We start from the raw sequence: 25,568 nt of genomic DNA on the forward strand, positions 1-25,568 counted from the left end.
CGAGGGGAACCGGGCCGAGGGGGCCTGATAGATACTTTATCGCTCAAGTTAACGGTTAATGAATTCCCAAAGTGAAATCTGTCACTTCAAAAATAAAGAGGGAGGCAAATTAAAGGGAGATAGAGAGAGAAAAAGGGGAGAAGGGGTGGAGGGAAAGAGAAAGGCACTGGAGAGGGTGACACAGTTTTAGAATGCCCTATCTTCTGGCCATCCCCGTTTTTCAATGGAATAAAGAAAACTCAGCCTCTTTCTTCTCCTCTTTTCTTCTCCCATCTTTTTTTTCTTTCTCTCTCCCTCCCATCCCGCTATCTCGCTCTCGCGCCGCTTTTCTCTGCAAAAAGAAAAAGGGGGGAAAAAAGAAAGAAAGAAATTCTCATGAATGATTTATATGTGTCTTGTTATCAGCGACGATTTCTATAGACCCCGACGCATTCACCAAGACATTTGTGGCGTAATTGTTAATTTTAATGCCATAATGGCTTCAGATGGGAGCTCTGATTAGACATTTATTACACAATTAAATGAAACATACTCAAGAATCACAAAAGCCTCCCGTAATTATTTCAGGCCATTAATAAAATGGGCATTAAATTATATTGGACACAAAAGAGAAGTGAAATAGATTTCCATTAGAGCAATAGAGGCAGGGGTGGAGGGGGGTGAAGGGGGGGGTAATAGATCCTGGCTGAATTCGCTCTGAAATTAATTGTTGCCCAGCCTATTTCCACACACAGTGGAATAAATGAATGAGAAAAGAGAGGAAGAGAAGAACGAGTTGGTGGCCAAGAGGGTGAAGGGAGGGAGTTACATTAAGAGCCTCTGATAAAAAAAAACCTTTTGTTTGACACTCGACAATGGACCCTCAACTCGAGAGAGAGCGAGGGAGAGAAAGAGAGAGAAAGAGAGAGAGAGAGAGAAGAGTCGGACCAATTTCAATCTCCGTCCACCCCTGCAGAGTTTCAGCTCGAGGCTATAACCCTCTTTTCAAGTTTTGTTTGCTTGTGAATAAACAGCTATCGCACATCTCACAGGAGAATGCACAAAAACCAGAGAGAGAGAGAGAGACTTTTACTCAGCAGGAAGGTGAGGAAGACAGAAACAGGTGGTTGGAACTTGGAGGAAAGTTAAGAAAAAAACAAAACAAATGCATCCTGTAACTCTGAATCAATTAAAATCTTCCAGGATGAAATGTCAGGGAAGATAATCAAATGTGTGATGTAGTTTAAATGAAAGGTGTAGAAGAAGAAGATGATGATGAGGAGGATGAGGGGAGGGAGGAAAAGAAAGAACACTGGAACACATTTATTTTCTGATTAGGACACTTAAGACACATCAAAGCCGGATGTACGGTAAAGACTTCCTGAAGCCGTCTCCAGCGGGCGCTCCGAGCGGAGGTGCCGTTTGAACCGCCACCCTCATGAGACACTTGGTAAAAAAAAAAAAAAGATCATTTGACTGAAATTAATCAGTCACTGCTACAGATTAGTGAAATTGTATTTTATTTCCCCTCCCTCTTCTTCATTCTAACACATGGAGTATCTTCTCTTCATTACGGCCCATTTGTGTGGCTCAATCTGCACCGACTTGACGTTTTGGCATCCGTCTTTCACAACTCACGTTGTTAGGGTTTGTAAATACGACTAATAGAAAGTGGGCCAAACAGTAACCACACGGAGAGCTGAGCGATGCCGCCTAAAAGAAAAATCGCTTCTTTTTTTTCCACATTTGATTTTGGATTTTAAAGGGGCAGTATTATGTATTGTCCAGGCACATAGAATCATTTTAGAGCACAATCAAGTGCTTGCTTACATTGTTATAAAAATGCTGTATATATCACATGACTTAAAATAAGTTTTACTTAATTCATTTAATTGGGCCTCTGTCTCTTTAAAAACTCCTGCTCTTTCTGAAACTCCGCCTTCAGGAAGTCATCACAACATGGCTCCTTTTTAACCTTTAGCAATGTTTTTACCAGCGAAGTAGCTCCTATAATGAGATGCAGATGCCGTTTGCCAATTGCTGTTGGCTAGTCTGAAGGAGTCGAGGGGGAGGGGCTGCTCTGTGAGACGGAAGCTTGAAAACTGCAGTTCAGAGGAGGGGCTGCGCATTGAAGGCGGAGCTAGGTCCACCCAGGCTTTTTGCACAACTGATTGGTTGCCATGGGAGATTAAAGGATTTCTCAAATATGCATTAAGGAATCAAGGCAACACTCCAGAAGTTGATTTTACAAAGTACTCCTCCTTTAAATGATTTACCTTTATATCTTGGGATGATAATAATTTACCTGATCAATCACCTGACCTGATCAAGTTATGTAGAGCACCACTTCTTTCACTTTGATAAGAAGTGGTGACTAATAACCTTGTTTCACCCTTAGTAAACTGTGGAGAAAACATATTGGCTGCTCATGATCTCTCCGCAGAACCCCGCTTTGTAAAAAAAAAAAACCCAACATTGAAGAGAAATAAGAATTCTTTTTCAGATCAGCGGCAAGCCAGCTTCATGGTGACGGTGAGCCAATTCCAGCATGAAAACCGTCATTCTGAGGTCATGTCACATTTATTTAGGATGAATAAAAAGCTCCCAGGAAGCGGTGTTATGTCGGGGACTCTGTCACATTAAGCAGCTCCTGTTTACAACCTTCTAACTCAAACGTTGGTGATAACACTTCTGACACGTTTACATGGACTCATTACAGCAGGGAGCCGTTTCTCATCAGCGGATGTAATTTGTCTGTGGAGCTGCGTGGCCAGGCTCTGATGGTCCTCCTTAATTACAGGGAAAAGTTTTTATGCGGACCTTTTATGAAGGACAATGTTTTTAATAATTGGACTGAATTGGTTTCTGGAGTTTGGAAGCTCAGATTTAATGAAGATTCAATTATTTTTGTATTGATCTCCCCGTAAAACAGCCTCAGAGACGGTCTTAAACATCCTCACACCAATATTAATAGTAACGTTGGAATAAACCACACTTGTTTTATTTTTATTAGCATATTTCTACTCAGGCCTGACACTGAGAATCTGCCAGATCTGGTGCTTTAAAAAATATATGTATAGTCCTCAGATGTTTTTTTTACACTATTCTACACATCACTGTGTTACAAAAGGATTTCTTAGACACACCCAAGAGTACATAGTTGGGAGGGTGAATAAGGAAAGTAGATGGTTTTCAAGTTTTTACAAGCAAAAAAAAAATCTGAAAGGTGTGCCGTGTTTGTGTTATTATGCCTCCTTTATGCGGATGTAATACAGCAAAACTAAAAAAAAAGAAAAGAAAAGTCTTTCATTTTACCTCGGTAAAGATCGAGGTGTTCGATAAACCTATTAAAACTACTAAAACATGGCCAACCAGACTGATGGAGAAGAACGTTAAATGAATCTGCTTTCAGTTTTCATGCTCCTCTAACCTGAAACAAACTTCCAGAAAACTGCAAAGCTGCTGAAACACTGAGTTCATTTAAATTAAGTCTAAAACTCGCCTGATTAAGAGTTGACTTTGATTCATTGTAGCTGGAACATTGATGAATACATTTGATGTGTATTTGCTCGATGATTTTGATGATGGCATTTGAGAGAATGTAATGTTTCTTGCTTGTTTCATAACTCATAACTGATGTTTTTGGGCTGTAAAGCACTTTGAGCTGCCTTGTTGCTGAAATGTGACACAAATAAACTTGACTTCATCAGAGGAGCAGCCAGGGGAGAGATCCACGGTAACTGGAAGAGCAGCAGATATCCAGGCTCAGGTGATGATGCAACATTCAAAACCTATTCCAGAAGAGCAGAGAGAAAAAGGCTTTGTTTAAGGACAGAGACGAGAAGTCGGGTTTACAGTTTCCTTCCAAACACGACACAGCAGAAGAGACCAAAACTAGGTTTTGCCGTTCTGCGCAGAAAAAGGATGTACAACATTCTCTAAGCAAGACATGCTGCTGCCACCAACATGTCTGCCCCTCATCTCCCCCTCTCAGCTCCTTCAGACTAGCCAGCAGCAATTAGCAAACACCTGGTGGAACTGCGCATCTGCTGAGCTCATTATAGGAGCTACTGCTCAGAGCAACGCTGATAAAAATGTTCTTAAATGGTTGATAAAGAAGTGATGTTGTTATGACTTCCTCAAGGCGGAGTTTCAGAAAGACCTGGAGTTTTTAAAGAGACAGAGTCCGATTTATTTTGTTGCATTTTATATATATATAGCGCTTTTTTTTAATAAACAAATAAAAGTAACATAGTTACTTAATTGTGCTGGAAATGGCAATAAGTGCCTGGAAAACAAATAACACTGCTTCTTTAAATGTGCTTTAAGCTTCACTCTGTGTGTTTATTTGTGATGCTCTTAATTTGAAGTAAGAGCGGAAGCAGTTCTTGAGTTCCTTTGTTGTTTTGATGGAGTCGGCCGCAAAGGCAGGTTGTTGAACTCACCAGCAACACGTTGTTAGAAAAGCAAAGAAGCTTTCACCACTTTAAACCCTGAGTGTGTGCAGGGGTGGGTGTGTTTGTGTGTGTGTCAGCATTTCAGAGTCACAGTTAGGATCCTACTGCCGGCTTCTGCTTATTGGCTCTAACATGAAATGCTTCTTTATTGTTTTTTTGTATTTTTTTCCCCCCTAATGAACCTGGAACACATTTATTATATCTACTTAAAAATCAGAAATATTTCAGCTGATCTAACCTGCAGTGGATGTTTCTACACAGCTCGAGGTTTATTCTGTTTCTGAAAACACAAACATTGATCATTTCAGTGTCCGTTTTGCATGTCACAGTAATATGCTGCTGCAGCACGAGGATTAGTCAAACCTTGAATGAAATGCTGATTAAGCTGATTAAACGTTCTGTAAAACACAGGTTGTGATTAGTGAGACCATTACTCTGTGAAAAACAGAGTCATTACAAAATATTACTCAAAATATAAGAAAACAAATCTTGTCTCATCCTCAATAAACCAATACACAGAATATTTGAAGTTTTATGGATATTGTCCTTTAGGATCATCTTCTATACATCTGCTGTCATGGAGACTGTAATATTTTCAGCCTTCATTTTTTGGGGGGGCAGCAGAATCAAAACCAGGGACCAGATAATGGAATAAAGTAGGATGGAAAATTACAAACAACTCTGAGCATCCTCTTCATGAAACTGCTTTACAACAGTGTCTTCAGTCAGAGGATTCTTCAGGGCCACTGTAATATAGACTGCTACAGGAGATATCCTTCCCACTCACAGCCATCCAAATCTATGATGACTATTTTTAGAACCTTGGATAAAATGAGCTATACCATTTTATTTCTCTTTGTCATTAATAAAGTATGTTTGAATCTGAATTGAATAATGATAGTTGCACTTTTTGTTTTTGTCTTATGCTCATAATCTCCCATTCAACCCAGAGTTAGAGGTTTGCACTTTCATTGATGCTGTTATTTAGTTTCGTTTTATGCTAATTTGATTAGGTGTCATCTGTTTTTGGAGTTTAACATGTAAAAACAGCTGAAGCTCATCTGTGTGCTCTGTATGAGTATTCTCAAGTAAAAATGATGGAGTTTAAAATCATACTTCGGCTGTAGATGAAACAGAAAACTCACCATTGTGAACGCTAGATCTTCCCCTGACTGAATGTGGCCACTAGGAAACGTCATAGAGCTACGTTCATAGATCTCACAGCAGTGAGGGACCAATCCGTTAAAATCTGGATCAAAAAACCAACGTGGTTGTTGCTGCCGAGTGAGTTTCAGCACATTTATGAATAACGGTAATATTCTCGGTACTTCCGGCGCATTTTCAACGCACCTGTTTGGTTGGCGTTTGATAGCGGCTCCAGCTTAACTTCACATTAAACAAATGTTATCTTCTGAGTCGGTCTCATGTGGAAAGCTGAAATCCCCCTGCAAGGAAAGGCGGGCTGTAAATGAGATTTTTTTTCCCCCTCCCCTGTCTTAATGAAGGTCAGGAGAGAGTCACATCTTTCCTTGTGTGATAATTTATCCCCATCTTCTGTTATCTCTGTTTTGGCCCCTTTAATCCTAATTGTATTGTATAATTGTGGCGACGCGGACCTCGCGGTCTTTGAAGCGCTGGCCTGCTCCTTTCATTATTACCTGATGCCTTGAACCTCTGCTTACTTTTCTTCTCCCGCTCGCTCTCTGCTCTGTTATCCGGCGCTGTGGAAGAAAAGGGAGAGCAGCTCAAGTTCAGCCATTTTTTTATTTATTTATTTTTTTAATTTTACTCAGGTCTGATTTCACTATCATGCCGAGGAAAAGCGTTCCAATCACAAAGATGCGATGCACACGAATCCCTGGTATAATATAGTGCCACGTGTCGGAGATGTGGCTCGGAAGCGGCTTATTGCTGTTTCTGATTGCTTCTCGCTGTCGGTGAATGGAGCCTGAAAAGGGATCCTGTCATAAGGTCTGCGGCATTGTGAGCAGAATATGAGTTTTCTAATTGCTTCCAGAGAAAAGGGGAGCATGTTTGTGTTAAACACTGTTAGAACAACAGAGATGAGTCTGACTGAGCTCTGCCCACACACACACACACACACACCCCGACACACCCACACACACATATGGGTAACTTCACCTTGAGCTTTCCTCTCACTTTGCTGTTTCATTTGTTTTAGGAAACAACAAATGAATTTACCATAAGAGTTTATGTTAAATAAAGACTAGAGGTTTATGCTAAAGCTCACAAACTGTTTGCATGTTTTACTTCATTTAATAATTTCACAGAAACCATTAAATGAAAACTTGTAGGAACTGTGTGTTGCTTAATATTGGTTTAAGCAAATGCCTTAATGGCACTGACAAATTAACTGGTACTCCACATAGGATGTAAAAGCAAACTAACATAAGATTATTTGGCTTTTTAACATTCAGTTTTATCACGATGTTTTGGAGTACTGTTGTGATAAAAGTGATAAGAATGATTTCTTTCATCTTCTTTAGGTAACCGTATGACTGTGACTGTGTGTCACAGCAATTATAGTCCCCTAAACACAAACAATGCTCTTGAGAAACATTCCCATTCCTACTGTGTAAAGAAGTGAGCTTTGTGTCAAGGAGTTGCACGCGGTAACTGTGTTTTCAGACTTATTGACGCTTTTATAGGAAAACAGTGGAGAAAAATAATAAAACTGTCTCAAAACCAGAGACAGCTTTAGTGACTTTTAAACATCTTTTTTTTAAAGGTTTTGTTGGCTCTTGTGGCCTTTATTTGAAAGTAGTTTGACAGGATTACAGGGAAATGAGAGAGGGGAAAGACATGTGGCAAATATTGTCTGGCCGGGAATCGTACCTGCGACCACCGCCACGAGGACTCAGGCTTCAATACATGGGTTGTGCTTTGCCCCTGCGCCACCACAGCACCCCCGAGTTTTTAACATCATTAATTGGAATTTATTGCGACAACAGTAAATCAAAATTCTTCTGAAAGGAAATGTATCACGATAAATGATAAACGATACGATAAGCGTCCAACCCTCGCAGAATCGGCTGAGGTGGGAAAAGGGCTCAATTGAACAACAATTCTTAATGCTCAGCAAAAATGTTTGGCTCCTGAAAAACTTGAGCTTAAGCTCCAACTTGGTCACAGGTAATTGAATGAAGTTTGCCAAACTTACTTCATTAGCGTCAGTTTTACTCGACAACTTAATAAATTTCATAAAGTAACTTGGATAAACTTCACTGGGTTCCTTGTAGCATATTAACACAATATATTTAAGTTGGAACAGCTGTTCTCTTTTTACAGTATAGGAGAGTGACAACAGGAAAGCCATTGTTAAAGGACGCATCATGTTTCAAATTTGACATAAATAACCAGGCAGACATCCAACCAAAACACTGTGTGTGTGTGTGTGTGTGTGGGAGGGGGGGGTTAGGTGTGGTGGGGGGAGGGGGGTGCGTGGGTGCGTGCGTGGGTGAGAGAGAAAGAGCGAATTAGAGCACATAGAAACACAGTGGTAGCATCATGCTTACGGGGATCTTCAACAGGGATTCTGGGTAAGTTGGATGAAAACCTCCGAAGCACGTGATGCTGACTTGAAGGCTAATCTTTGAGCAGGACGATGTTGCAGTGAACCGGTTTGGATAAAAACTCTGTATTTAAACATAAAACCAGAAGAGAATCTGTGACATTTTTATTTTTTTTAAAAAAGAAAGGGAAGAATTCTTACTCTGCTTCACATTTACAATCCACTTCTGTTTTCACGGAACCCGAAAAAGGCAGAACCAGAAAAAAAAACAACAACAAAAAAACAAGTTTACGGTGTGTTTACGGAAGTTTACGGAATGTTCCAACTTAATTCTGATAGCATGAAACACTGTACATTCAAAAGTAGCTCTTCAAGAACGGGAAGTTGTACATCTCTCAACTTGTCTCCGCTTCTGACATTTTATTTATTTTCGTCACGGTGAACCGCCAAACGGGATGGAAGTCCAATGAAAGGCATTGAAATGTCAACCGGAGCTTTTAGTTGGAGTTATTTTTTTTAAATTATTATTATTATTATTTTCTTTTATTATTATTATTATAAGAGGGTGAAGAAAGCCTCTAACCGCTTCAGCACCATGGCCAGCTCCAGCAGCCGCAGCTTACCTCGGAGCTCTGCGGGGGCCCGAGTTGACTAACAGGCTCTGCGCGTGTCAGGCCGCTGCCCGCTCCCTCCTGATGGACGGACACGTGTCCGGAGATAATCCCGAGGGCTTTTTTTTTTTTTTTTTCCTACGACCATGCGCGCGCACGTTTCCCCGTCTTTTCCGCGCGCGCTTTAGCGTGTAATTTAAAACGGCTGTTTATATCAGTAATACATTGGTTACTGACAGCCAACAAATCTTATGTTCCTAAACCACTTTATGGGCCTAAAACTGATACTTTTCTGATTTCTTTTCCCTCCGACGGTGAACAAATTTCAAATGACCTCAAGTTTGGACTCTGTAGGTGGGATTTTTTTATTTTTTTTTTAAACGACGCAGCTCGCTCGGTTATTATATTTTCCCACGTGTTTACTGCAGACTATAACCGAGCGGATCTGAAACCCGGGCGACGCCAAAATAGAGAAAAATGCGGGGAGCCAATAATCATCTCGCTCCTCGACGAAAAATCAAAACCTATTGCATTTCTCATTACCCCGTTAAATTGTCGAGGGAACTTTTCAGGCGCGCGTTTATGAGACAATCAGCGTTTGAATAAGAAACATAGCCGACTGCTCCCCCGTGAGTGGGGAGGCTGAGCCCCTAAAATAATTCCCCAGTTATCTGACTCACCCATCTCAAATGAAGTCTATAAGCCGGTGTGGGTATGCGCGCGCCCGAACGCCACATGTCTGCGTAAGATAGCATAACGCAATTTAAAACTTCAAGGCGACTCGGAATTTACAGTGCAAAAACATGCAGCATATATACATATACTACCTCGTGGTTGCAGATGAACATATCGACAGCCGATTGGTAGGACTGGAGGAGATGTTTAATTTGTTTTTGGCAGACAAAAAAAATATATTTAAAAAAAAATAGAGGTATCCTCAGCTGATTGTTCTGTGAGTCTGGATGAAGAGGATCATTTCCCCCCTCTTTTTCCGCTCGGTTTTTTTTTTTTTTTTTTCCACAATTAGACCTGTTTCAAGGCTTTGCCACAACAAATATGATGGAAATCTTCCTGCAAGCAGCTGCCGACTGACGCATGCGCACGAGAAGAGATGTAGAGGGAGAGGGCGTGAGAAAGAGACACAGATGGGCTTAAAATATGGAGATAATAGCAACACCAGAAGGAGGTTTTAAAAAAAAAAAAACAAGAAGAAAAATACTGAGAAATTAGGCAGGTACTATTCGGTCCAATGTCAAAAGCAAAACACAAAAAAATCGGGATCTTAAGACAACAATGTTAATAAGGCAATGTTATTAATGATGAGGTACACTGACAAAACGGACTTGTAGGATTTAACCAATAAAATACGTGTAGAAATGTTAACATGCTGCAACTTTAACTATAATTCTTGCTAATTATTAAGATCATGTTTTCTTGCCTGATTCGTCCTCTCATGTAAAAACTAAAATAATAATAATAATAATAATAATAATGATTAGGTTAGAAAATATTACTGAAGTAGCAACTTTTTAAATATCTATTGCAACATGTGAACATTTTCCCTGTCAAGCCAAGATGGTCCACCCACTGCCAACAACTTCCAACTTGATAGCATTATTGACTATAGCATTAGCGTTGTTGTTTAAACACTAAATCATACTCTTAATGCCAAAATGTATTTATTTATTTATTTTTACAGTATTAATAGATTTATAGCTCCATACATAAACATGTCTGCCTTCTCGTTCTCCGGTGAACACTGCAAACCTCAGGTGATCGAACCAACATTTTAACGCAGATTCAAAATGTTAGTGAGGATGTATTACTAAAAGTTAGTCACTAATATTAGAATTAAAATAAGCTAATGTGTCCGATTAACATTTGAATAATTTGAATTGTTCATATTTAACACCCATTAAAATTATGTTTTATAGTGCAAGAAATGAAAATATATATGCAACTTTGTAAAACCTTTTCTGCCACATTTTTATATATTTGTAAATGGGAATTATAGAATTGTTATAATTAGAGTGTGCGGTTGATTGAGCTATTATTTATTTATTTTTTGTCTTCGGACAGAATGCTAGGGTAATTCGCATTAGCAAAGGGGGAAAAAATGGACCAAGGACTGCCTTAAATAAATCAACAAAAGTACCGTACTGTAAGTACAACTTTCTCATTTTAATGGCTCTCTTAACATATGTGTGAGGGCGATGGGGGGAGGCAATAAAAAGGGTCTTCCTCTCGTTTAATAAACACAGCTGAAAGAATCATACATCACACAGGCCCACATTAGCCGGAGGGCTATTAGGGAACTACCCTCGTTTAAAAATTAGCATGTTAAAACAACACCCCCCCCCCCCCCCCCCCCCCTCCTGCTTAAAACCACACTGTCAAAGCGGGACGTCAAAGATGCAACAATTAAACGCACCACGGTGCCTTTTCTGACGCGCTGTGGTTTTGACGTCACACTTTCTGGTTGTTCGTAGTTCCGTCACTCGAACTTTCCCAGTGACTAGAAGTACACGCGGAGTGAGGAGGGAGCGCGTGATGGGGCCTATTTATCACCTGCAAGCACGCGCTTGTTTGTTAGGTCCGCCGTATTTTAGAAACTACAAAGAAATGCTTTTCTCCTTTCCCAGTAGCTTTGCATGGAATGTTTTTCTCGAAGGCAAATATGTCTTTTTAATATATATATATATATATATATATATATATATATATATATATATATATATATATATATATATATATATATATATATATATATATATATATTTATGAAGATTTTTTTCTTTAGTTGTGAGATTTTGTGAAAACGGCCTTTCCCAGTGGGGGAAAAGAGAGCAAAGGTACAAGTTGAACTTAAGGGCCCTAAAGGTAAAATACAGCCCACGGATTTTTTTTTTTTCTCTATTTATTTGACCGTTTTTATCATTATTTATTTATTTTACTATTATTATTTTTATTTGTTCAGCTAACCTTACCCTTCACAAATTATTACATTCAAATAAAACAATGTAAAATCCACATGTATTTGATTTAGTCCAGTTAATCCCACGCCAATCATACGTAATAATAGAACTCGGTCCAATTGTAATGCGATATACATCCTACATATATATATATATATATATATATATATATATATATATATATATATATATATATATATATATATATGGATATAACTTAAAAAGTTCTTATAAAACAGGGGATAGCGTTTCATGATGGCCGATGTATGTCGTGTAATTTGGAATGAAAAACTTTTACTTTTACTGTACTGATTACGTCAGCGCGTAATTACAAAGTCTCATCACCTCTGCGGACTGAAGTTGTGTTTTAACTAGAAAAGGTGCTGAAAGCTCCTGTCTGTCTGTTTGCCAGAAATGGAAGCAAGGAAGCATCCCGTCACCCCCCAGTGTGTGTGTGTGTGTGTGTGTGTGTGTCTTCACAACGTACACACACACACACACACACACACTCTCCCCACGTACAATACCCCCCCCCCCCCCTCCCCTCTTTTTTGTCTTCTACAACCACCCTGTCTTTGTTTATGTTGTAATGTACATAGCCTATATTTTCTCCCTTTTCTTTGCTGAAGGTACTCTAAGAGCCGGTCTCGGTGCTGATTGGGCGTTCAGGTTGGTGAGTGAACGCCCTGCAGATTATGTCAGATTGCGTGCAGAAAGCAAACCAGCCCAGCCTTTGAACTTCACCGCTTTTGGCTCGTATTCACGCTCTTCCGCTCATTTCCAAGCCAGGTGCTTGACGACGAACCTCACAGAGGGAGAGAGAGAGAAAAAGTCTGTGATAGAGGGGAGAGCGGGGGGAAAAAAGTATATATTATTATTACTAATAACAACAATATTACGGCTGGACACTTTTTTTTTATGACCCCTTGCAAACCGAATGCGGAGCGCTGATTTTACCTTTGTGGATTTTTGACGTGCGCATCTTGCATGCACGTTGTTTTCTTTTTCCCTTTCTGTTTTTTCCTCCTCCATGCCGCAGGTCTGACAGAGTTTTGAGCGGACTGCAGAGATCGCGCTTCAGTGTTTCACCTCGGGAAGAACCGATCGGGCGCTGGATCTTTCTTTTACTTTTTTTTTTCTTCTTTTTTGTCCGGTTTTTCTTTTTCCGTCCCCAAGACGCTGAACATCCTGGCATGACCGCTACCTGGCTTTTACGCAGGTGAATATCTTCCCTTCCTTTCCGATAAGAACTTTTCCTTGTCATTACCGCTGGGGATAAAAAAAAAAGAAAGAAAGGGGGGAAAAAGCAGAGAAAGAAGTGAAGTTTAAAGATGTCGAAACCCGCTGATCACATCAAGAGACCCATGAACGCGTTCATGGTCTGGTCCCGGGGCCAGCGGAGGAAAATGGCTCAGGAAAACCCCAAAATGCACAACTCTGAGATCAGCAAGAGGCTGGGCGCCGAGTGGAAGCTGCTGTCCGAGTCGGAGAAGAGACCGTACATCGACGAGGCCAAGAGGCTGCGGGCGCAACACATGAAGGAACACCCCGACTACAAGTACCGACCCAGGCGCAAGCCCAAGAACCTGCTGAAGAAGGACCGCTACGTCTTCCCGCTGCCTTACCTCGGGGACACCGACCACTTGAAGGGACTGCCCGTGTCGGCCGCCGACTCCCTCCTGGGCTCCTCGGAGAAAGCCCGGGCGTTCCTGCCCCCGACCTCCGCCCCTTACTCCTTATTCGACCCGACCCAGTTCAGCTCCAGCGCCATCCAGAAGATGACCCAGGAGATGCCCCACACGTTGAGCACCAGCACTTTGCCCTACGCCTCCTCGCTGGGATACCAGAACGGCGCGTTTGGCACCCTCGGGTGCCCCAGTCAGCACACCCACACCCACCCGTCGCCCACGAACCCGGGCTACGTCGTGCCGTGCAACTGCACGGCCTGGTCGGCGTCCAGTTTACAGCCCCCGGTGGCTTACATACTGTTTCCAGGTATGACCAAGACTGGGATAGACCCCTACTCATCCGCACACGCCACCGCCATGTAACCCTCAAGACTCTTCTCCCCCCCCCCAACCCCCACCACACACACACACACACACACACACGCCACACTCACACAACCCATGTTTTTAATGTCATTTGAATACAGAAATGCATGTAAATATGTTACGGACAGCGCGGCCAGTTACAAAACAAAGGCACGAACAGTGTTATCTGAAGGGGGACTTGTTGTGGCAAAAATGAGGGAAAAGACGAAAAACTTTAAAAAAATAAAATAAAATAATAAAAAAAATCCAACAAGTTTCTGTCCGGGCAGAGGAGCTGGAGTTGGATGTGAAGGACGGAGCGCAGTGAACTGTAAGAAATGTAAATGTTATAACGTTTATGGCAACCAGAAAGGGAGGCCTTTAACTTTATTTATTATGTACATTTCAATGATATGCTGATTTGTGTTGATGATCCTGATATAGGCTACTACTTTTTTTTTTTTTAAAGAAAAAAAATTGGCTGGCACAATTAGAGATCAAATACCTGTATAGGCCTAAATAGACCACCTTGTTTTTGTTTCTTTTTTTGTTTGTTTTTGTTGCAAAGTTAGAATGAGTCCAGACTCATAGGCTGATTTTTATACAGGTTTTATTATTTATATTTAATAAAAATGATAATAATAATAAAAAGAAACATAAAAGTAGACGGTCTAATTTAAGATGACAACACAGGAAAAGGAAGGGGGGGGGGGGGGGGGAGCATCAAAAATGTTTAATTTTTACATTCTCCACGTGTTTCTGTGCTAATATAGTCCCAAACATCATTTCATTGGAGTTTTCTTAAATTGGTTTAGTTCATTTTTAAATTATTTTTCATTTTAAGGATATCTTCTAATTGAATTCAAGGAGTTCTATGTGTATTTTCTATCTGAGATGGTCATTTAAAAGCTGTCATGTTAAAGGATCCTGTATCTGGAAGGTTGAAACCTCCGGCTCTTTGTTCAAGTGCTGAGCAAAGACTTTTTGAATAAAGACAATCTGTCTTCAACCAGGTCAATTAAAAAATGCCTTATTATTCAGATAATAAGTAAGATAATTATCAAGTTGGCAACTACAAAAAAATAAATAAATAAAAAACACCACTTACCAGATTGGAATAAAAATAAATATAAGATTATAACATACAATGTAACATAAGATTGGATATATATATTTTTATGATACATGATTGAAAGTTTGTCAATGCACTGATAAAAACTAATTAATGCAATTTCTGTAATTTGCAGAAACTAATTTTTTTGTGGGGCGTGGAGGATTATTTGTATTATTAATATTCCTGACTTTGAATTATGAATTAATAGCTCAATGAAAAATATAGAAATTCATTTTTTTAGCACTTAGTGCTCACTGAAGTACATTAGACAAAAATCTGACTAATTGCAAAAATATGCTCATTTCACCCTTCACGCTAAAAGACACAGCAAACCGATTAATAATCCCCGAACAGAATTAAAATCGAACAATTTATGACATCTGTTCAAACTGTTTCCTTGACAACCACTTCTAAGATGCTCTCATCTTTGACTGTCAGGTTAAGAAGCGGCAGCAGGTCTTGCCACCAAACTTTTCCAACCCACAGGTCTTCCGACAGTTCTTAACTTTTATTAAAGTCCCATTTGAGTCATTATATAAAATATTCATCCTCTGTTGGACTGTGTGATCATATCTGATCGAACTGATTTGTTGAGTTCCAGGAAGGTTGAAGTCGGACATCTCACCAAAAATATATTAGCTAATATTGTTCGAGTTGAACCGGTTGTTTAAAAATATTTGATGCCTAATATTAACCGCTTTTCAAAATTCCCTTTGTTGGTGTGTGAACAGCATTAGGATCAGTCCCGCTCCGGTTTCTGTCTGGTGTTTAAGCTGTCAAGCCTCTGCAACTCAAATCATTTTCTCAACAAGGCTTAATTACCTCCACATTTACCTGCTTCCTCCTCTCTCTCTTTCTCTTTCTCTCTCTCTCTCTCTCTTTCTTTCTCTCTCTTTTTCATTAATACTGGTTCGTGTTGTTACAGAAGCGAGGTCCGGGCGTGTTGCGCTCTGCAGCCTGTAAACGGTGAAGGTTTTTTAAATTTTTTTGACTGTGACTCCACCTGGGATGAACCGGTTTTCTTTTTCTTTTTTGATGTTTGACAGTTCACAACAAGAGGCCTCCCCCTGGAGGGATTCCGCCCCGTCCGACCCGTTTGACTGCTTAATCACTTCAAGGAGCCGCTTAATTATAGCTTTAATGGCACGAGCTGAATGCGATGGGATTTCTGTCTTTCTTTCTCTCTGTGTGTGTGTGTGTGTGCGTGTGTGTGTGTGTGTTTTTCTCCTTAACTTTCTCTTTCAACATGTCCGCGTCGTGCATGCAGCGCTAAATAACCCTACTTCTTTTTCCCCCCTTCTTCTTTTTTTGTGCGGGAGTTTGGATTTTACAGCAGGACTTGAGTGGGAATCGAACCCGCGTCTTTTTTCTTTTTTTTTTTTTTTTTTAACTGTCAACGCGTTTGTTATGATTCTTTTGTTCAGTTTGGATGACAGCTCAGCCTTCTTCGAGGAGGTTCATATAGTTTGGCTCCCATTCGCAGTGTGGCATTAATTAAAAGAAAGAAACATGGCGCATTCAAATTATTTACTTATCTGTCGAGAACATATGGCGGAGCGGCTCCCGTTCTCTGCTATTCTGCCCGGGGTGCAAAACAGTCCTGGGGAGGGAGGGAGGAGGCGGGAGTATGGTGGTAGGGGAGGGAAGTGTGTGTGTGTGTGGGGGTGTGCGTGTGTGTGTGGGTGTGTGCGTGTGTGTGTGAGGGTGATTTTTTTAAATTCATTTTTTTATTTTATGACAGACTCAACCCCCTTATCTGTAGCTGTAAATTAGGATGATACCTCATTGAACCCAAGTTTTACATCAGCCCCCTGAAGCATCCGGATTCAGCTCCGAACCGACGCTGTTATAATTACTTTCAGAGCTGGAGCCGCGCAGTCGGTCATATAGTTAAGGGGGGGAAAAAAACCAAAAAAAAAAAAAAAAAAAAAACATTCGTTCATATCAAATCAAATCTTTTGTTTCAGCTTTCAGGTTTGTTCGCCACAACCTGTAATTATCCAACTTAGTCACGGAAATTGACTGCGGTTACAAACTCCCTGGAATAAATACCGGCTAAAAAAAAAAAACAAAACACACCCCGGCATCTGAGAGGAATATGATGGGGAGGGAAATGATGATTTTAAATTATAGCGGTGGAGGGGAGGGGGTTAAACGCCCCTTCCCTCTAAACCCCCCACCGCCCCTTCCTCTTCCACGTTTTTTATTGCCGCACAACAGAGAGAATTCAATCCGCCTTATCTCTCCAGGACTCCTTTTCAGCGTCAGATCAGAGAAGGGAGAAAAAGGAGAGGATAATTGTTCTTTATTTTATTTCATTTAACGCGACAGCCGCCGCTTTCAGGTCATTTATATGCTTCATTTAGCGATAAAAGTCAACGAGGAGGAGGAGGAGGAGGGATACAGCCCGCTTTGACTTCTTTCACTATATATATATATATATATATATATATATATATAATATATATATATATATATATATGTTTTTATTTCCTCTTATATACCTAATAATAATAACAGGGAAACAAACAAATATTTTTGAAGAAATCAGATGGTATAAAATAGAAGAGGTGGGCAGTGTGTGTGTTTCTAGTATTGTGCTTTTAATTAAGCTGTGAAATAATGATCAGTGAATCAAAATAAAAAAAAAAAGTTTTGTAAACAAAAACGATGTGGGCTCGCGCCAGATTAGTCCTAATATATAAAAGTAGGGACTGGGGGGGTTATTCTCATTTCAGAGAATATTAAATATTCAGCGGTGTTTGGGTGGAACCCCCCCCCCAAACACCCACTCCCCAAAAAAAAAAAAAAAAAAAATCATCACTGGCTAAATCCTGCTCTATCTAAAATTGAATCTGGGATACCATTTTGACGGGAGGAAAAGTAGAACCGTACAGTTCCTGTTGTTTGAAGACACGGAGAAGAGGTGGTGGTGGTGGGGGGGGGGCTTGAATTTTTGGGGGTCCCTGAATTCTCATTTGAAAGAAATGATGCTGATAAAGAAATAAAATAAAACAGATTGAGGGGCAGAAAGCAGAGGGAAGGAAGGAGGCTGCGGTGGTTTAAAGCCCCGCATCGGTCGGAAATGTGATTTAGACAAAGTCTTTATTTCCCCCCGGACTGATGCAAGTAAAAAGAAAAAAAAATCATCTGTTTTCATTTCTTTTTTCTTTTCTTTTGCTATTTGTCGGACGATTGTGCGCGCGCACGCTTGACGTGACGCTTCATTTTGGAGCAGCAGACTTCACACTGCGCTCCACCTCCCTGCCCCCATCAGTCCAGAGCTGCAGCGAATCACAGTCACCTGACTTTTAATTGTTGGTTTGTTTGTTCATTTAACAGTGGAGCATTTTCCAAATATTCTCAGTGGGAATAAATCCAGTCTTTGACCAACAGTGCTGACTAATACTCAGAAAGTAACCAGAAAACAATTTACTGTAAATGTGTCCAGGTGAAAAATGCACCGACGCACCAGATCGGAATCGGGCCGATTTTCCTTGGATTTGCTCTGATTGGTGATCGGCCTGAAAATATCCCTCCCTTTTCCCTAGTTCATCACATGCATCAAAACTACTAGCATGTAGCTCCCTGCTAGCGACAGATGTCTGGTTGCACATTTCCAGTTGATTTCATACCAACATTTATCAAATCACAGAATATTTTTTTTCTGACGAAAAATAAAAAGAGGTCAAGTTGGTGAAAATTGGAAACAGAAATATATGTTGTTTTTTTTTGATGCTTCTGTTTAACAATTATTTCTGATTTGATGTCTGTGCTTTCAATCTTTTAAACTTTTGACCCATTTTAAGTACATGTGGGTTATTAATTTTTTTCTATGTCATCAAAAGAGAGAGCCACAAAGGCTTAACAAAATTTTCTGCAAGATGAATGTCACCCCTCCCCCCCAAAACAACAACAACAAAAAAAAACAATTTAATTTAGCATTTATTTTCCTTTCCTTTTCCTACCTTTGGGTTTATTTTTTGGCCTACAGGGTGAGGACTCCCAGACAACAATCAAAGTTTTAAATCGCATTTTTATATTTGACATCATTTTTTCTTAATTTATTTCATGCATCATTAAGCAACATTGGTTTACTTTATGTCGTTTCTTTAAGATTTGACAGGTTCATTGACAGAATGTTAGTTTCAACCATTGATCGTATATTGTCAGCATTCTAAATAGTAACAGAATTGATTGTTTTTTTTGCAGCTGGATGCACATTGAGGTGTTTTGACTATTTTCTCAAGCTTTTTTTGTTTTCATTTGACAAACTTCACACACACTGAAAAATGTCTGTTTAGTCCAGTTGCGTTTGGGAAAAACAGCTCCTGAATTCTCAGAACTGTTTAACAGAACCTCCTTACTTTACAACATGATCAGTATTTTATTACTAGTGTGTAGTCATGTAATGGGAGGGCTACAGATACTGACAAAATCAAATAGTACAACGAAATCGCAGGGGTTCTTTTTTTAATTTTAGATCCACAGATATACACACAAATACAAATATAAAATGCTACATTTATGAGGGACATGTTCAATTTTGATTCCCCAACACAAAATCTGTCTCAAGTAGAAGCCTGCAGGGTTAATTTATCCATCATTTCACAATAAAGTTCTCTTTTTCCTCACTAGACTTGACATTTTGTGTTTACATGTCAGGCAAATTCTGGGTTCTGCACTCGTCACACGTTACATTGACAGAGTCTGATTGGTAATCACCAGGCGGTTTTTGCTGCATCATCTCGCATGACTCTCCTTCTTTAATCAGGGCTAGGTTCCTTAACCAAACAATCCCTTCCAATTATCTCCACCGAAATACCCCCGGTGGAAAAAATATAAAAATAAAAAATGCCACGGCCCGTATGTCACGCCGCACACAAACTCCTGCCGGAGTGAAGGCTGCAGTTGCTGCCGCGTGTTGAACTGAGAGATGGATGTAATCGCATTTTTGCAAAGAGGAGCCTCGTGTTGGGCTACAGCTGTGGACTTTTAAAGGGGAATTCTGAACCGGTTTGAGTTTGACCCGTCGCCGGCCAGCGGTTGCCGGGGATTTGGAAAGTTTAGGTACGGTCAGAATCATAAAAGATGTTTAAAAAAAATATACAAGCTAAATCTGAGAGGATTGGTGAAGCTCTTTAGCTACACATGCTCAGAGTTTGGGCATCTTTTCTGATGTTAGCATGCCTTTGTCTTTATTTTGCTTTGGGAAACTTTTTGAAAACACCACTTTTTCAGGATAGGGACAAGTTTGATCAATTCCAATCACCATTCAAACATATTTAGTAGGGATGCACCGATATGATGCTAATAACTGATATTTAATATATTTTGATACATATTAAAATATATTAAAATACATTCAATATGTTAAATGTATTTTTCACCACCATTTTGAAAACTTGAAAAAAACATACACACAGCTGACTACTGTGACTACTGCTTTTCTGCTTCATTTAAGCTAGCCATGCTCCTGCGCTGCATTACCTTAATTTTCACTTTCATTGTCACATCACCAAACATAAACCAACTTTTCCCCCCTCTCCAGAAATAAACACCAACAAGATCTTTTTAATTAATGACTAAAAGAATGAAGTCAAGTTGGTGAAAATTGACTTAGATTTCACAATTTTCTTCAATTGTCAATTTTTGACCAATTGGTTGTTGATATTGGCCTAAATCAGGGGTCTCAAACTCCAGTCCTCAAGGGCCGCAGTCCTGCAATTTTAAATGTGCCTCTGCTGCACCACCTGAATAGAATAATTAGGTCATTAGCAAGGCTGGGAGAACTGATCTACACAAGGAGGAGGTAATTAGGCCATTTCATTCCAGTGTTTTGTACCTGTGGCACATCTAAAAACTGTAGGTCTGCGGCCCTCGAGGACTGGAGTTTGAGACCCCTGGCCTAAATGTATCCATCGGACTGATGCCGATATATTTAAAAAATGATTATAAACTGACACCGATGTTAGTGCTGATATTTGGTGCATCCCTGATATTTAGACATCAACAGGCGTCTATAGGTTGCCGTGTTTTCATCATTCTGCATTATAATTACATTTTTATGTTTAGACAGAAATTATTGTCAACTTTTTGGTGTCGTTTTCAGCAAATGTTCACTCCCGAGATCATAGTTTTCTGCTTTCTAGGCCTCGTTATGTCTAAAAATCTTTTTACTTTTCTAGTCCTAATGTACTGAACATTCCAGGCCTTGTGTAGAGGTAAATAAAGAAAAACCTCAAATACCATTCTGTGAACACAGTTCTGGAAAGGGTGGATGCCGACATACACACACACACACCCGCCCACCCACACACACACACACACCCGCACACCCCTACTCACGCCTACTGCTACCTGGCTTTCTGCGCCTCCAGCAGCCCAGGTTGAGGGCAGTTCGAGCCGATGGAATCCCTCGGTAAATGGGACGTTAATCAGGAGCGTCTTGTGCCTGAGCGTGTCTTCCTGGGCCAAATGAGATTAGAGGGAGTGGGATACGGCAAAAAAAATGACGTGCGTGGAGTTCCAGGAGGTGAAAGGTAAAGGCACTTATCAGGCGGGTTCCCCCCTGGGGTCCTCCGACGGCTGACTCAATCAAAACCCTGCATGCACTTCTCACTGGATTAGACTAATCAGAAAGGAGCAGGGGATGTATGGACCACTTATCTGAAGAAAAAAAAAAAAAAAAGAAAGCCAAACACAACATCAGGCTCTCTATTGCTTTGAACAGACCCTACAGAAATGTTTGTTAATTTGATTCATTACAGGATTCTTGTCGACGTGGCAATCTTCCATGGGATCATTAAGGAAAGAGGGCTCTTCCACTCACTGAAGGCATGAACTGTTTACAAGCTGCAAAGATAGAGGAGCCTTTGATGTTCCAAACATAACCCTACCCCACCCCACTTCACTCATTGTCTTTAATATTTATATATTTACCACCATTATTTTTCCTAATTTATTTCCACCATTTGTTGTTTCTCGCGCCACAACAGATCAAGCTGATGGAAGGTAGTCAGAATAACAAAGAGCCTGAAAGGTAAATGAATATTTATTACAGAGGGATGGGGGGGGGGCTTCAGAGCCTGACGGCCGTTAGCATTCCAGGCTATACCAGGAAGATAGCAGCGATTTTCACACTTATGATTACCTTCAAAATTAATCTCTGTTTCTAGGAGGGATACTTTATGGCTGACTCGTGTTTATCTCTTATTCTCAAGAGAAAACAAAATAAATTTAACCTTGGCGTTTCAGATGCCTGATTGACAAAATAGCCGAAATAGGTTGCAAAAATATAAAATGGTGCAAAAACAAAAACAAAAAGGGCTGCAAAACCTTGCTTCTCGTCTCCCCCCTTCAGTCAAATGAAGGCCACTAGAGCCAAAAAGAGCCTTAAAAATACAATTAACTCAAATGTGTCCAATCAGAAGTTTCCAAAGCCATGACATCATAATCTGGGCTTTATGTCAGTGTTGGAAGAGATAGTCACATTTCTGTATGTACACTGTGCACAAAGAACCTTAATGCTAAAAGTAGCTCCAGGTGACGTCATTTTCAGAAAACTCTGAACTTTTTGAAGTTGAAGAATTTTCTTAGAAATTTCACCTCAGTTAGATAAAAGTTATTCTCAAAGCAGCTTAGACCTGAAGAGAGCGGCTAAGTGACAAAATGTTAGGTGTAGGGAGGAGGACCTTTAGTGAGCCTAAGAATGTCTGAAGCAGAAAGACAGAGAGAAAGGAGAGATTTAGTCTGAAAACTGGACAGAACAGATCCAACAGCCGGCGGTCCTGTTTGTTGTTTACGTCACCGTTTTGTATTGGCCGTTTCTCCAGATCAAACAAGTTTTTACTAGCAGGCAATCGCAGTAAAATGCTACATCATCGAACAGATGATGCATTAACATGACCAACATGGTGAGAAATCGTGACAAATCAAAAATAATGAGGAGGATGTGAATAATGTGTGATCAAACTTGTTGATGTAGCAACAAGTTAATCGGTTTGGTATAGTTCCGTCTCCATGACACATTTTCTTAGTCAGGTCAAGCTGCTATGATTGGTTCATTTCTACCAACTGATCACTGGGGGGTTTTGTGTCTTATTATATTTCACATATCAACCAATATCTTGATCTTATCGTTTGATCTCAGAAACACTCAGGAAGTAAAAGTTACCAGGCCATGTTAAGACAGTGTAATTTGTGTGATATGAGTTTCCTTTTATTATTTTGGTGAAATTTGGTCCACACTCCTTACCAGTAGGTGGCGATAAAGCAATCGTAATCTCCAGGAGACACACCCACAGCGCCTCAGACTGCATGGGAACAGTAACGTTCGCTTTGAAGTAACAACTCTTTCAGCTGCAAGTCAGAGTGCCGAATGTGGTCGGCTGTGAGAGCCAAGAGGATCCGCTTTGGGTTTGACTGTCTGTTGAGGAGGATTAGACACAATGCAGATGACGATGATGTGGGAGTTCATCACCGTCTCTATCACTGTATGTTAAGGTAAAATGGCCGTCTCTGCATGTCTGCTGGATCGGCCATTGGTATGTTTTTATTTATAAAGCCATTAAGCAATAGGGCCAACCACATCTGATCACTAATATGGGAATTTCTGTCAACTCTTGGAGTTCTTGGTATGAATGTTCAGGCCAAGATAGGAGCTCACTGAGAAGACTCTGAAAATGCTTGTTCGTACACTAATATGTAGTGGCGATTGTTTGTCAAACCAAGCATCCAATAAAAGTTCCATCAGCCACTATAAGGCACTGGGGTCAAGATTCTTCACGCAGGCAAAAGAAGTTTAATGTCCAAACTTGTTGACTGTCTTGGTTGCTTTTATTTTTCTTTTCAGCAAACAATCACAATGTTCAAACTTTCCTTTGTTCTCCTGTCTACTTCTCTTGCTCTGGAAGGCCCCAAACCCAAATGCCTGCTGGTCCTTTACCAGGCCCCTACACTTATAGAAAGTGGACTGACCCACCTTACTTCCTGTCTGACTCAGAAAGAATAAATAAGAAAAATAATAAAACAAAAGATAAATAGAATCAACAATTATTAACCTGTAAATTTACTCTGTAAATAATACAAAAAATAGAAATTTAAAATAAACTAACAATAAACTAACAAATTCAAATGGATAAAGAAATAAAGAATAAATAGCTCCAACACTAATATTTAAACCTTTGACATATTTTTTTTTTTCTATCATTATAGTGGAATTGCTCAAACATGTGGTAATGTTGGTAATTATAACTGACCTAACACAACTGGTCACACCAAACAAGAAAAGTTTGGTCTGATTTAAAAATGGTGTGTGTGTGTCTTTTGTATTCAGTGTATGTAAACTTCTGGTTTCAACTCCATCCAGCATTTTTGAAGTCATAGCTCTCAAAGATCTTTTACACCCTACCATGATCCAATGATAATTATCTATTTTTTATGACACCTGTTGGTTGATGAAATATGTTGGGTAGCAAATACACAGGATTTTTTCAAAGTCGATGAACTAGCAGCAGAAAATAATGTTCCAAGTCTAAGGATTCAAGCAAGTTTGACACAAAGGGCCAAACTGTGATGGTTGCATGACTGGATCAGAACATTTGCACACCAGTAGCTCTTGTGGGATTGGTCTCTGCCTGCAGCTGCCATTCTCTATCAAAGGTAGTCCGAGGAAGGAACAATGGTGAACTGGCAAATGGATCATGGATGACCAAGACTTGGTGATGGATGAGGGGAGGCTCTCCCACTTGGTAAGTTGAAGTGGTTAATGCTGGTTCTGATGCTACCCATGCTGACCCCCTGTTGACCGGACAAGGGGCAGCAGTGGCTAGGGAGGTAGGGGTTCATCCTGTAACTGGTGGGTTGCTGTTTTGAACCCCTGCTCTGTCCGTCACAGTCACTTTGTCGTAATATTGGGCAAAGACACTCCACCCTGCCTTGCCTGGTGGTGACAGTCAGAGGACCTAGTTGAATGGTAGCCTTACTACAATGTGTATGAGTGTGTGAATGACTGATTGTAGTGTAAAGCACTTGGAGAATTCAGACTAAGAAAGCATTTAACATCCTGGTAAAAACCCATATTGAGATAATGAGCATTAGAAAGTGGTTCATCGGCCAATGGAAGAACGTGTCTGGTCTGATTGTTTTTTTTTTGCGTAACACAGATGACTGGGTGTGTCTCTCACTTACCTGGGGAACACGTGGCACCAAGGTGCATCATGGGAAGCAAGCAAACCAGCAGAGGCAGTGTGAGGCTTAAGAGAAATGTTCTTCTAGGAAATCTTTTGTTCTTCCATCCTTCTGGAAGTTACTTTTTATGCATAGCACACTTCCAGGTACTGTTGCATGCACACCCTTTCCTGGAAACTGCTAACTGATAGCTGTGGCCTCTGTCTGCAGGAGAATGCAGCAATCAACAAAATTGGGGGTATTCATTTGATCTGTCCTGTGAAGCATCCATTGGGAGTGTTTGACAAATAAATCTGATCTGTGGAGATCCTAAGTCATGACCTTCAGGACTTGGATTTGCTTCTAAAATGTTAGCACTAGATAGTCCAGCACACCTTCAGGGTGTGCTGGACTACATTTCATTTTTTTAAACATATACTGTATGTATCATTTTACTAAGAGCGGACTAGCCTCAGCATTTTTCCTTTTGGCTCCTCCCATTTTTCAAACACTCTACTGCAGTTTTTTGCATCAGGGTAATTCATAGAATAGAATAGAATAAACTTTATTAATGCCCAAGGAGAAATGACTTATTAATTGACAAGCTACTCCATCCAGGGTGTTAAATATTAATAATACAAACATAATCATAAGCAATAAGATCTATTTGTATACTGATTTCATCGGATGTTAGCAT

The 25,568-nt window shown here is 40.2% G+C and overlaps 1 protein-coding gene and 1 long non-coding RNA gene across 6 annotated transcripts in view; one reads left to right on the top strand and one right to left on the bottom strand.

Moving 5' to 3' along the window:
• Positions 1 to 11,275, bottom strand: part of LOC116725139 (uncharacterized) — a 36,502-nt gene extending 25,227 nt beyond the window's left edge. For 4 of the 5 annotated variants that reach the window (XR_004340336.1, XR_004340332.1, XR_004340333.1 and 1 more), the window contains exons 1-4: positions 7,973 to 11,275; positions 6,095 to 6,157; positions 5,787 to 5,881; positions 5,582 to 5,685 (exon numbers count right to left, since the gene is read on the bottom strand). This is a non-coding gene — a long non-coding RNA (uncharacterized LOC116725139). The remainder of the gene's footprint in view (positions 1 to 5,581; positions 5,686 to 5,786; positions 5,882 to 6,094; positions 6,158 to 7,972) is intronic. The other variant, XR_004340334.1, reaches the window with a different exon arrangement.
• An 893-nt stretch (positions 11,276 to 12,168) lies between these two features.
• sox14 (SRY-box transcription factor 14) lies at positions 12,169 to 14,818 on the top strand. The gene has a single exon (XM_032572820.1). It carries the CDS (start codon positions 12,886 to 12,888, stop codon positions 13,603 to 13,605), a length of 720 nt encoding a protein of 239 aa, XP_032428711.1. The 5' UTR covers positions 12,169 to 12,885; the 3' UTR covers positions 13,606 to 14,818.
• Positions 14,819 to 25,568: the final 10,750 nt, after the last annotated feature.

The sequence above is a fragment of the Xiphophorus hellerii genome, chromosome 9 (assembly GCF_003331165.1).
Source record: "Xiphophorus hellerii strain 12219 chromosome 9, Xiphophorus_hellerii-4.1, whole genome shotgun sequence".
Lineage (NCBI taxonomy): Eukaryota > Metazoa > Chordata > Actinopteri > Cyprinodontiformes > Poeciliidae > Xiphophorus > Xiphophorus hellerii.